General features: G+C 45.9%; 1 protein-coding gene across 1 annotated transcript in view; it reads right to left on the minus strand.

Annotated features, from left to right (window-relative positions):
- Drc11 (dynein regulatory complex subunit 11) overlaps positions 1–13,984 on the minus strand; it is a 116,014-nt gene that overhangs the window by 65,235 nt on the left and 36,795 nt on the right. The window contains exon 7 of the mRNA XM_048441795.3: positions 3,243–3,327. Within this exon, the coding sequence (XP_048297752.1) occupies positions 3,243–3,327 (85 nt within the window). The remainder of the gene's footprint in view (positions 1–3,242; positions 3,328–13,984) is intronic.

Here is a 13,984-nt window from a genome sequence, read left to right on the forward strand (position 1 = left end):
CTCTTTTTCATGTTTCTTGTGGACAACTGAGACATTCCACCAACATTCTTAATCCCATAATCACTGCTCTCTAAACTACAGTGAAGCATGTTTGGCTGCTTGCCCTGGTCTGACTTTCAAGACCCTGCTTGTTCCTGAAGACTTGGCGGTAGGGCAAGATCTAAACACACACACACACACACACACACACACACACACACACACACACGAGGAAGAAAGAAAGAAAAGAAACAACAGAGTTAAAGTGATGGTCCCTTAGGGCAAGGCCTGCTAAACTGCCTGGTAACAGTGCTGGTACTGCATGCTTACAGTATTCTGGGGAGGGCCAGAGTGTGGTATGGAGGAATGGGAATGATGCTGGCTTCAGAACATGTTCAGCCAAAACATGCCAGGTTGAAGAGGAACCCTACACCTGACCCCATAGGCAATGGGGCACACATTGGGCAGTCTGCCTTAGGGGCTGGTGTGAAGTCTCCGACCCTGACCTTAAGAGTGGGTACTCCACTGCATGATGCTCCAGGTACTTAGATCCTCATAAGAACACTGGAGGGTTGGGGGGACAGGAGAGATGATGCAGCATTTAAAAGTACTGATTGGTTTTGTAGGGGACCTGGGTTCAGTCCCCAGCACTCACATGGTGGCTCACAAACATCAGTAACTCCAGCTCTAGGGAATCCAATGCCCTCTTCTCTGGCCTCTACAGGCACACAAGAGGTGTACACACACGTATATGTATACATATGTATATATGCAGGCAAAACCTTCATATACATAAACTAATATAGATCTTAAAAACAAAACAAAACACCAAAACCAACCAAACAAAACAGCTGGGGATGTCACCCGGCTGTAAGGGTGCTTGCCCAGCATGCATGAAACCACCTTGGGTTCTATCTTTAACACCACATGTGCATGTAGTGATATACACCAGTAACCCCAGTACCTAGGGACTGAAGTCAGAAGGATCTGAAGTTCAAGGTTATCCTTGATACAAAATGAATGTGAGGCTAGCCTCGGGTACAGAGACTATTTCAACGCCTCCCCCTGGGTGTTCTTCATCCATACTATAAACAAGGCAGACATGACCAATTTTGACCAACTTTTATACTCAGGCATGGCAGGGGTAATGAGGTATGGCACTCAGGGAAGATCTGCACAGCCCCATCACTTACATACCATCATGGCTGCCTTCTTGCTATCATGGAAGTGCTAAGTTGTGGCAGAGGCTACCCATAACCAGCCTAAGGTCCTTACTATTTGCCCTATTTGACAAAGGCTGCCATGTCTAACTTTTGTCAACCTGCCTAGTTACTTCCTGCAGCATAAATTCTTCAAATTGGTGTCCCTAGGGCAGAGAGCATCCATATTGAAATTCTGGATGTCAACTTGGTCCATGCCCCTCAAGAAATGCCATGCTAATGAGTTTACCCAACCATAGTGTTTGAGAGTGACATTTTCCTACAGGCACACCAAGCTGGTTTTCTAACTTAAAATTTTTATTAGTTGTGTGGATAAAGAGACACAGCAAAATTGTTTGATATTGAAAGGTCTTTGCCAATGATTAAAACTTTTTAAAAAAGTTCTGTTCATTTCTTTTCTATGGAGATGATTTATTATTTTCTAAGGACTCTTTAAATATGAACGAACTGTTCATCAGAGATGCCACCAAACATTTTTCTTAGTTTTTCGGAACTCTAACTTCACTGATGGTGCCATTTTTAACTGCTTGGGATCTGTGCAGTCAGTTATATCAGCCTGTCTTCTGTATGATTCCTGCCTATGGCAACATGCTTTCAAAGCTATCCCCCACCCTTCTGATTATTAAATATTCCAGCAATTTCTTCTGGCAATTTGCAGACTAATATTTTTAACATGTAAATATGCAGTGCAAAAGAAATATATTTTGCAAAGTCAGGGGAGTCTACGGATGTAGTGAATTCTGCAAAAGAGGGCCTGGCCTTCTCTTCACCTGCTGCTCCATTCTCCCACCTTTGAAAGGGACCGTTAGGATGACCGACTTCTCATCTGTGTCTGAATTGGCTTCTGAACATATTATTCGGCAGTTGGCTTCTGTGACTTGACTTTCAGAACCACAGTTTATTAACTGTGAGTTTGCCCAGATTGCTTGATCTTGACAGGGGTAATCTGCATGTCTTTGCTGGCATAGAACGTTTTCTTGGTGAGTGAACGTGCTGCTACTGAGCCCGTCATCTTCTACTCTTTCCCTAATTCTGTGGCATCACCACCGTCAAGGACTCTTTTACAAACCCTTTTTGAAGATGTCCCTGCATTCTTCCATACAAACTTGAAAATATGGTTGTCAATATGAAAATGATTTTGGTTTTGGTTGAAATTGCATCAAAGATTGAGATTAATGGACAACGTATACTTCTATTTTATTGAGTCTTCAGGGAAATGATCCAGCAATCTCTTGGTCTAACTAAGGCTTCTCTTACCACCCCAGTCAAATTTTACCTCTTCAGTTCTAGACAACTGTGTATCTGTCAATGATTTCATGTTGAGATTACTGCATTTTCTAGGAAAATAACCCAAAATGTAAAAACAATAAAATGATGCTTCAAGTATTTATAACTGTCTGTTTTAAAATCTTATTGCATTTGTTAGAGTTGCGAAGGAAACATTAGATCTGAGAGAAGTCACCTTAGGGCTAGGGAGAGCCGCCTGAGATGTGGGCAGGCAGGAGAGAGCATCCTGAGATGTGGGCAGGCAGGAGAGAGCATCCTGAGATGTGGGCAGGCAGGAGAGAGCATCCTGAGATGTGGGCAGGCAGGAGAGAGCATCCTGAGATGTGGGCAGGCAGGAGAGAGCATCCTGAGATGTGGGCAGGCGGGAGAGAGCATCCTGAGATGCAGAGATCATGAGAGAGCAGCTTGAGGTACAGAAGATGGGGGAGTGAATGGCTGGAGTCCGTGGTCTGATGATGGGGGATGGCGGAGGAGGCATTGCGAGGTACCAGGAACCAGAATTCAGACTGCTAGGAACTGACAAGAAAAATGGCTTGATATGACATCACAGTCTTTTCAAAACTGGACAGGAGAAAGAATGAATTGATCATGAAACAAAACAGAAAGGAGAGGTGTGATGACATTCCCTCTGGGATGCGTCATGTAAGTAATTCTAAGAAAATAACGGAGACATAATATACTGCGAATCCATCTGCATCCAAGGCTAAGGAAATGTGACTGTGGCTTAACCACTTTTTACTCTCATGCATTGCTTACCTGTTCTGGGGTCTTGTTAGAGAAGATGATAGCTGAGCCTCCGTCTTCTTGGTTGGGGTAGTCTGGAAATGTACCCGTTAAATTCCTGCAGAGAGAAAGAATGCAGTTTGAAAGAGAGCGAGATGAGTATCTTTGGTAATGCCCCACTTGCCAACCCGTGTGCGTGAATATCAGTAAGTGGTGGTGGGGACCCCTGTGCCGGTGCTGGCAGAGTCTCTGAGTAGCAGAGGAATAGGGACAAGCAACCTGAGGTTTCCTGCCCCTGGGGACATGTTAGTCTGAAGTGGATATCTCTCTCTTAGACAGATTCTATTTTTCCTCCTCTGTCTCCCCTCCTCCTTTTAATATCAAGATGCTTTGTGGTTTAGTTTCAACAAAGACAGAAGCACAAATCATTTCTTTCTGTTTAAAATTTAGGGTAAACACAGGACTTTGAAACTAAACAGAAGGGTGGAGTTGAACAAACGACATGTCCAGAAAGTGTCCGAAACCTTTAGGTTTTAGGAAGTCTGGGGCCCCATGTTTGATAGGGTCCAACAAGTATTTCTTTCTCTAACCACATAATTTCTCCACAGAGAAAGCAGACTGCAGAATTTAGTGTAGAGAATTACCAAAGGGGGATGTGGTCATTATTTATAAGAGAGGCTGACTTTGGCATAAGTGTTACACTTATTCCATGTGTAGGAAAATATACTACACATATATAATTCAGCAGCTGAATTAGGGCCTTTCCTTCCCAGAAGCAGAGAGCCCAAAGCGTGGAGGAGGTGGCCATGTTTAACAGCTTCTCAGACTTCTGCTTCAAGGTACTCTGTTCACACTTAACGATTTTTGAGGATCTCTAAGGATTTCTGTTTCTACAGTTGCATTCTTGGTATTTACACTATTAGATGTTAAAATTCAGAAAATGTTAAAATATGTATTTTTACTTCACTTAAGAATAATAACCCTAGTATTAGGGGAAGAAATTAATCACCAGTCTTATCCAGCTCTGAACATGCTGAGCTACAGTAACCAGTGGCCTAGCAAGGCAGACCCATGGCTACACCAGCGGCACAAGGGTCATGGGAGTGACCGACCACATTCTGATTGCATGGAAGTCCAGCTTCACAAGAGGAAACTCATACCTAGCATCGTTATTTAAGACAAGAACCTACAGCTAGACAGGTCATAGGCCCCAGGGAAGAACTTCCTACTATTATTCTGCTAAATGGAAACAGAACCAAATCAATTCCTAATGAGTTATCACTATACCCACAGATTAGCACATTTCTCAACTATTGCCGTGAAACTTCTGTTTGTAGAAGACGGCACTGGCTAGTTTTCAGTCGACTTGACACAAGTTAGAGTCATCAGAGAGGAGGAAACACCAATTGAGAAAATGTCTCCATAAGATCAGGCTGTGGGGCAGGCCTGTAGGCTATTTTCTTAATTAGTGATTGGTCGGAGAAGGCCCAGCCTGGGTTGTACAAAAAAAAAGTATGGTGAACAATGTGATGAGAAAGCCAGGAAGCAGCACCTCTCCATGGCCTCTGCATCAGCTCCTGCCTCCAGGTTCCTGCCCTGTTTGAGTTCCTGTCCTGACTTTCTCCGGTAACAGACTATTGGAAACATAAGCTAAATAAACCCCCGTCCCCACCTTGGTTTTGGTTATGGAGTTTCATCACCGCCATAGTAACCTTAATTAGGACAGCGACTGACATAGAGACCCATAGAGACCCACATCCGGCCTAAGTGAAGACAACAAGAGACTGCAGAATGCTCAGCCCTAAACAGCACATTTAAATCACGCTCCCTTCCTCCCAAGGTTCAGGAGTCACTGTGGAAGAGGGGATCGAGAGATGCAGCGCATGACAACAAGGAAAGAGCGTCTTCTGGACACAAGGGGACAGCTGCACATGGGGGCTTAGAGTGATGGCGGCAGCATTGCACAAGTCCTGTGTGAGCTCAGGCTAGCCCAAATCCCAACGTCGAGGGACGGGGTGGTCTTGAAGGCCCAGCTCTAGCCAAAGTGCTACTGGCAATGATAGAGAGGGAGGGTCAGATTGCTTTCAGAGTGTAGCCCCTGGTAGGTTGGCTATGCACCAATGGAAGGCCACACATCCAAGAATGTATGGGCAGTGCAAAACGCCTTGAAGAGCAGAAGGAAAAAGAGAAAATGAAGAAGTCAGGTGGGTAGGGAAGTGGGCGTGGACCTGGGAGGAGTTGGGGAGGGGGTAGGTACGATCGACATACACTGCACAAAAGGCTCAGAGGAGTGGCGAACGAACAAGAACCAACCATGCTGATGTTTGAATAGATACAATTCTATGAGCAGTAAGCACAGTCTCCAAAGTCCTAGACTCTTCAAGTCGGCTGGAGTCTGGTTTAATGAGCTCTCGCTGGGGACTCTGCTCTGCTTCCGCGTTCCCATATGCGGCAATAGGTGTGCGCTAGCCAGAAATTCAGGGAGAACGAGCGTGCTGACGGTCTCCCGTGCTGACGGTCTCCCGTGCTGACGGTCTCCCAGGCAACTTGGAAGGAACATCCTGCTATGACTCGGCATTGCGGTTGGACAAGTGCAGTTTGCGGCAGCGGCTTGCGATAAGGAATCAACCATCTCAGCAAACATCTCCTCCATCACGGAGCCACTGGTCTGACGGGGTGTGCTGAAAATGCCAGGCCCTGCTCATTTAGAAGATGGTGGTCCACTTCGTTCTTCAAGGTCCACCAGACTGATGATGGGTCGCCTTCGAGTTTCTGTGCTAGCTTAATTGAGGTGGGAAGACCCACTCTAAATGTTGTTGGCATCCTCCCTGGGGCTGTGATCCCACACTGGAATAAAAGGGAAAGAGATAGCATCTGGGAGGCAGAGGAAGGCGGGTCTCCGTGAGTTCTAGGCCAGCCTTGTCTATATAATATAGTAAGACCTTGCCTCGAGGAAAGAGAGATGGAGACTCTCTTTCCATCTTGTACATACAAGATGGAAAGTTGTATAGATGTAATACATCCAAGTTGTATTTGTGTATTTAGAAGCACACAGGTATGCAGGCACACGCACATGCACAAACACACACACACACTTTTCATTGTGTGTATATATGTGTGTCTGTGTTAGAGTATTGTGTGTGTGTGAGAGAGAGGTGTTAGGTCTCCTGTAGCTGTAGTTACAGGAGGTTGTGAGGTACCTGAAATGGGTTCTGGGAACTGAACTCATGTCCTTTGGAAGAACAATGCATGCTCTTAACCATCTCTCCAGCCTTGTGACTTACATTTTTCCTCCCCTGAAAAATCCAAATTCACACGATCCCATTTTGCGTGTTACTTCTTAATTTTAGAATGTATCAGTTTTCATAGCAAGTGTTAACATGAGAATTCACAGTAACTTTTGTAAAATAATTTAAATATATTCATCTTCATGATTGTGCTTTATGTCTTGTAATTTATGTTCTGCATGTCCCTGAGCAGTTTAGGCTCTAGGAGCAGCTCTCATGGTGTGAGAGCCACAGAGCAGAAGGGCTGATGGTCTTGTAAGATAGAACGGCGGATGCTATTTAGGCTTCCATGGTAATTTTAGCATTGTTTATGGGGCTTGACAGCTGTGACTGCAGGGGATGCCCTTCTGGAAGGAACCACCCTCCCAGACGGATCCGAAGACCCCAAATTATACAGTGTCAGGACCTCAAATTATACAGTGTCAGCACCAAGACACTTTTGATTAACGGTGGAAAACCAAGTATCTGTCTTGGGGAATCCTATGCCTCTGCCCCCACCCTCACCCCCATAGCACACTCCCCCCCCCACGCAGTCTTGGATCCTAGGGGTGGTGGAAGCTGACACCTGGACACACGCAGTCATCCCACCCATGGGACTGAGAACCCGTAGGCACGTACCTGGAATATTTGATTGCTTCAGATGAGAGCACTGGCGTGGGGACCTTTTAATGATGGTGCATCTTGACAAGTCCTACAGCCAGGTACCCCATCCATCAACGAGCCACCCCCTTCCTGTCACCTCCTTCAGACACACTTCTGTCCTTAAGGGCTTGGCTTTGTTCTTTGGGCTCTGGCCTTCTCAGGGGCCACACTTCTTGAGGTGCTTTCTCCCTTAGTCTTCCATACTTCCTCCCCTCCCCACCTCCCCCCTCCCCTCGTTCTCTGACGTCCCAAGAATCCTGCAGCCCCTCCTTCGGCATGCTCACTTTCCTTAGCTCTCGCCCCTTGAACCCAGCTGGGAGAACTGTCCACGCACGACTGCCCCCATTAAGATAGCTCTCACAGGTGCGAAGTATTGAACTGTGACCCTGACCCCACCAATGCTTACGTTGAAACCCTAACCTCAGCACCTCAGGATATGGCCTTGTTTCTTGCAGCTGCACTTGGTTAAAACAAGGCTCCATCTCACAGTCCCCAGAAAGAACCAACCTGCTGACACTCCGGGCTTCCTGCCCAGAACCCAGACAATGCAATCCTGCTCCTCAGCCACTCAGACTTAGGACATCATTATGGCAGCTGGGGTCCAGCATTCTAGTACACAACTTATGGCCTGGTATGGGTTTGCTGCTTTCTAAAGGGCATTTGATCATGATGCCGTGTCTTAGGGTTTTCATTGCTGTGATTAAACACCAGGATCATATGCAGCTTGAGGAGGAAAGGGTTCATTTTAGCTTATAGTTTCATACCACAGTCCATCACTGAGATAAGTCAGGGCAGGAACCTGGAAGCAGAGCTGATGCAGGTGCCATGGAGAGGAGCTGGTGTAGGAAGTCCTTCTGTATATGTGTTTCTTTTCTTGGTTAAAAAAGAAGCTGCTTTAGGCCAATGGCTTATAGAGTAAAGCCAGGCTGAAAGATATATATGGAAAGAGAGAGAGAGAGAGAGAGAGAGAGAGAGAGAGAGAGAGAGAGAGAGAGAGGGAAGGTGGAGACATCATGTAGCCGCCAGAGGAAAAAGATACAAGCTGCCAGCTGGTAGGCCATGAGCCTCGTGGTAAAATATAAAATAATGGAAATGGGTTAATTCTAGACGTAAGATCTAGCTAGCAATATGCTAAACTATTGGCCAAACAGTATTACAAATAATATAGTTTCTGTGTGATTATTTTGGGGCTGAGCAGCCAGGAATAAGCAAGTGGCTCTCATACAACAGGGTGATGTTTACTGGTTTGCTCCCCATGGTTTGCTTGCCCTGCTTTCTTACAGAACCCAGGACCATCAGCCCAGAGGTGGCACCACTCACGGTGATCTGGGCCCTCCCACAATAATCATCAATCTAGAAAACACAGGTTTGCCAACAGGCCAATCTGGTGGAATATTTTCTAAATTGAAGTTCTCTTTTCCCAGACTGGCTTGTGTCAAGTTGACATAAAACTAGCCAGTTGGAAGGCAGAGTCCTAGTTCTATAAAGGTTCTCTTGCTTCTGTGTCCATTGTTCTGTACCGCCCTCAAGGTTTCTTCCTCTCTTGGTGAGTACCTTCTTTCTTCCACAGAGACAGCTGGTCAAATATAGGATGGGCACAGTTCCTGTTCCTTTCTTGATGAGGATGCTCTGTGAGCTCTCCTTTCTCACACTGACCCCTGCAACCCAATCCTCTCTGTTGAGTCCTTTCCCACCCTTACCTATGTGTGTATGTGTATCTGTGTGAGCATATACTGTGTGTGTGGGTACCTCGGAAGCCAGAGGTGTCAGATCTCCTGTAGCTGGAGTTGCAGGAGGTTGTGAGCCAGCTGAGGTGGGAGCTGGGAATTGAACTCAGGTCCTTTGGAAGAGCAATACAGGCTCTTAAACTTAATGGCTGACATCTCTCCAGTCCCATAACTCTCACACACACCCCATGAATTCACATGATCTCACTTTGCTTCCATTTCCAGGGTTCTGCATTCACCCCTTTCCTTGAGCTCAGGGCTCAGTCTTAGGGCTCTGGTTCTCTGTTTGTTCACCCTCACGGCCTGTGGTCTCACCCAGTCCACATCTTGACCCACTATCCATATGCTCAGCTCCAATGGCAGCTCCAGTTCTCACCTCTCCCTGGCTCTCACCTCTCCCTGGTGCTGACCCAGAACCAGTGACCCACCCAACACCCAGAAGCACAGAAGTTCCGAGATTAAGGGACTGCAGCCCAAGCCTTCTTGGCACTCTGACCCCCAAACTCTTCCTCTGCCTGCTGTAGAGTTTCGATGTGCTCCATGGAGCACGGCCTGGAGTCATTCTCGGCTGTCTCTTTTCCATTCTACCTTCCTAGCATGTGTCAAGGGTGAGTGGTATACATCACTGCATTAGGCCCAGGACACTGCCACCAAACACTTGCTTACACCATGAGCTGGTCTCTTCTCACGGTTCTGTGGACACCTGGGGTGGGTGGCAGGGGAGTGACCCCTTTAAAACATGAGTCATACTGTGCCACTTCTTTGCTCAAAGGTCACCAGTTCTTTCAAAACAGAATTCTTGTCCATATCATTAGAATAAGCTTTTTTCCAGCTCTCCTGGGACAGTTGATACCAGGAACCCTTTTATTCTTAAGAGGCCTTAAGCTGTCCTGGTTTGTGATTTCAGTTATGTGGTTTCTCCAATGACCCTGGCCCCCTGAGACGCTGCACCCAGCCTTCCTCACCCTGTCTCTGGGACCTTTGTCTGCGTGTCTAGCTCTGGTGCATCTGGCCACCTTCTGGTTTCTTCCTTCATTTTAAATCTGCTCAAATTCACAGTGTCAGACAGGTCCTGCCTAACCCCACTGCATGGCATAAGCTGACCAAAGACAGTAACTTTCCTCTCACTTTCCAACCAAAGATCTGGTAGAGGCACAGATCTGTGGAATGAAGAAAGGGGAACATCAAATAGTTTTGGGAGTCTCTCTCTGCAGTCCAGAAAACAGTTTAATAAAGGCAAGGATCTTTTCAGTTTTAAATGAACTTGCGGCAGAATTTTCTGCACAGTTCCAAGATGTTCAATATGCTGAGATTATGCATAATTATTAAAATTACAGCTTTCCCTCAACTATGATTCTAAAGCCCTGATTATCTTTCAACTTGCACTGTCTTGCTGACATGCAGCGGGTAGCATGCTGTTCCAGAATTCTGCCTCCTCCCCACTTCCTCACCCATTTCCATTCAAGCTCAAATTGCCACAACAGGCGTGGCCAGAGAAGGCTCTTCAAGTGGGTGTCAGAACCACCGGGTGGAAGAACCTCTGCAGAGAGCTTTGTGCCAGAGCCACCAGCATGAGACCTATGGGTTCACCTTTGTCCACAGAACAACACGGGGGAGAAGGGGTGGAAAGGGTGGGATGCTGGGAGGGAGAAGGGGGGGGCGAGGGAGCAAAGGCAGCTAATGGGAACAGAAAGCTTGAAAATGGTTGCTGTCTTGGCAAAACAAGTCTTCAGTTTTAGTTTTCTTAATGTGTTTCCTTAATGCATTTCCTGAAATGTATTGAGAAAATGAAAACACTAAATTTTAGAGATTATTTAATATTTTTAACAGAATGAATACCACCTCTCCATCAATAAACGATGAATCACCTCTCGATGAACTGTTTGTCAGCACTACAAGCAAACACTGACCTATTTAATTAGGGATGATATTTTCTAAAGCAAGCTTTTCAACTTTGAGGGGTATTTATTTATTACATGTACATCTTCATATGTGTGCATGTGTATGCATGCATGTGGAGACTGGAGGACAACCTTTGTTGTTACAGGGTCTCCACTGGCCTGGAACTCACTAGTAGGCTAGCTAGCCAGCGAGTCCCAGGAACCTCCTGTCTCTACCTTTCTCATTAACTTGTCTGTTACATGGATTCTGAGGGTTGAACTCAGGTTCCTGAGTTTACAAGAGGTAAATAATTTGCTGAATGAATGACCTTCCCAGCAAATGGTATTTCACTTATATCAAGACAAATATTAATTTCCCAAAAGAAAACTTTTAGTTTTCTTAATGTGTTTCCTTAATGCATTTCCTGAAATGTATTGAGAAAATGAAAGCACTAAATTTTAGAGATTATTTAATATTTTTAACAGAATGAATGCCACCTCTCCATCACTAAATGATCAATCACCTCTCGAATGTTGAGAAACAAAAACCCAGAGAGCAAGCTAGCCAGCCAAGGGGGAGCCTGGGGTGCTCATCCCTGCTGGAGGCCACCAGACTCTAGCTTTGTAAGCTGTGTGCCCTGGAGCTCCACCGGGGTGGGGAAAGCTCTAGACAGTAGCCTTGGACATTTCCTTTTCTTCTTCTAGGATCAACCACAGGGCTTGACTCTCAGTGCTTTGATCCCAACTTCTCAAACCCCACTCTTCCTCCATTGTGACTGGGGCCTCAGGACCTGGCCTTCATCCTCCTGTCTTAGGTCTCTCAGATGTGGTAGTGTCATCCCAAGCCTGCTCCGTCTCAGACAAGAACCCCTGGCCAGGCACCTTGGAGCCCAAGAACCGCTAGACAGATTGCCTCCAATTCCAGCTGTGGCCAGCAGGCCTGGCAGGGTCGGTCTTTACACAGGGGATTTTATACCATATTTATGAAACATTTACCTGGCTTCTGAGAGACTTGGACAGTAAGTACTGTTGGCTTCTCTTTCTGGGCATTAAAGAGCACACGCCTATACCTCTCAGCTCCAAGGCAGAGAGGCTACTACACTGGACTCCCGTGGGGAGGCAGCAGCCAGCCTTTCCTGCCCTGCCCTACCCAGACCTATTTAGCCCATCTCAGCCACTTTAGGTTACAGCCGGCGGGCATCTCTGCTAACAACAGCCTGTTCCTCAACATCAGGCGTTCTGTGCAAGAACCATGCTCCAGGAGCTAAGTTCTCATAGTTTTAAGCAGAGGGAACAGAGCTATGCTGCACGGTCACCACGTTCTTCCTCCCACTGAGTGTTTTCAAGATGCTGGAACTGCATCGAACACCCGTCAGCTCCTGAAACGATGATGTGGCTCCTAGTGGGAAAGACCCGCTGATGGAGGCCATCAGCACTCCTTCCTTTTGCTTAAGAGCAAAGGTGACAGCAGAAGATGCCTGGGGACAGGGAAGGCCTGAGGGTGTCCTGGAGCCGAGCTGTTGAGCTCTCTAATCCACTTCAGTATTGCTCTCTTCAACACAGCAAGTAGGAATGATGTGTCAAATGAAATAAACGGCAGAGCCAAACAATTTGTAATCACGGCCAACTGTCATATTCGGCTGGGTTCTCTCCTTACTTAGAGTCTTAATACTAAATAGACGTCATCATTTTGGCGGTGGGTTTGCCCAATTTTATTTTAAAATATTTATGCTTCTGTGGCATCTCTCCCAGGACATTAAATTCTCTGTTTCTGTTACCAGTCAGCTCTAACAATGTAGTTACCGTAACTGTATTTTTATGTTCTGGCTCCCTTTTAAAAATGCATTTATCAGGAATTACTTGTCCCATCTACATCTGTCAGCTCCCGGGCCTCCCTCTTCCTTCACTGATCTACGTTCATGCTTTATTAACACCAAGCAGCTATCTTATTTTTCTTTATAATGTACTTTAGAATACATGGTCATTTGTTCTTCCTCGTTGTCCTTGCTTCTTATTTTAATCCTAATGACTTTAATAATTATATTTCCTGTTCAACAAATAATCCTGTTGGGATTTTAATTGAAACTGTTTTATCCCTATAAATCTCCTGGGCTCAATTCATCGTCTTTCCATTTAGCCAGGAGCAGAGTCCACCTCTCCATCTATCCAAGGGATTCTTTTGTTTCCTCATGGCCGGCTCTCATTTTCACAGAGCTCTGTGGGTTCCCTTGCATAAGTCGTCCACCGTCATCTAACAGTGTGGTTTCCCACTCTCTGTACAGCGTTTATCCTTGTTACTTCCCCTTGTGCTATCCTGGTTGTCAACGCACATTCATATCACGGTACCAGTTACGGGTAGGGACAAAGGTTGTGCCCATCGTCTATGAAGTGTGTCTCTGTTGAGGATACGGCATCTTTGATTCATCCATCCATTCATCCTGCATCTCCTCATTCACAATACGCCCACTGAGTATGTGTGGTGTGCCAGACAGTGTCTATGGCCCTGAGAAAGTCATCAGGTAGAAGATAAAATAGTCTTTCTACACCTGGCTTTCATCTTGTCATGCAAAATATCATTACAGTTTATGGCCTTTTTTCCCATGTTTTAGATTTTAAGATAAGACAGGGACATTCAACTTGATCAAATGTTTTCTCTCTGCACAAGCAGAAGTGATCAGATGGCTTTATTAATGTCCAACTTCCCTGCTGTGTAACTGTATTTGTAAGGACAGATAACTAGTATTCTAATTGCTCATCTCTTGGAAAGGCCAATGGTGCTTTCTGAAGTAACAGAATGGATCACGGAAATTCTGGATGTACCAACAAGGAGGAAGTGAGCAATCAAAACAAAACAGGATGTCATGGGCTCCACAGAAGCCCATTTAATCCTGCACAGCAAGGATTGAACAACGTGAGCCCAGCCCACTCTCTGCCCCTTTACCATCATCCATAGAATGATTAGCAAAACACTAGAGACAATTCTGAGAGCAGAAAAACATGAACAGGCTCTCCTGAGCTAGGGTTCCTATGAAAGAGGGAACATCACACAGCCCTGACAAAAGGGTGCCTGAGAGCCCAGTACACACTCTGACGAGAGCACAGTACGTCATACTTGAATTTGGGGCCTTCAGCAGGACTGTTAAGGGTACTGTGTGTGTGTGTCTATGTATGTGTGTGAGTGTGCATATGCCCATGCATGTGTGCATATGTGCAAGGCATGTGTGCATGCATGTACATGT

Source organism: Myodes glareolus, chromosome 1 (genome assembly GCF_982192425.1).
Source record: "Myodes glareolus chromosome 1, mMyoGla1.1, whole genome shotgun sequence".
NCBI classification, from domain to species: Eukaryota; Metazoa; Chordata; class Mammalia; order Rodentia; family Cricetidae; genus Myodes; species Myodes glareolus.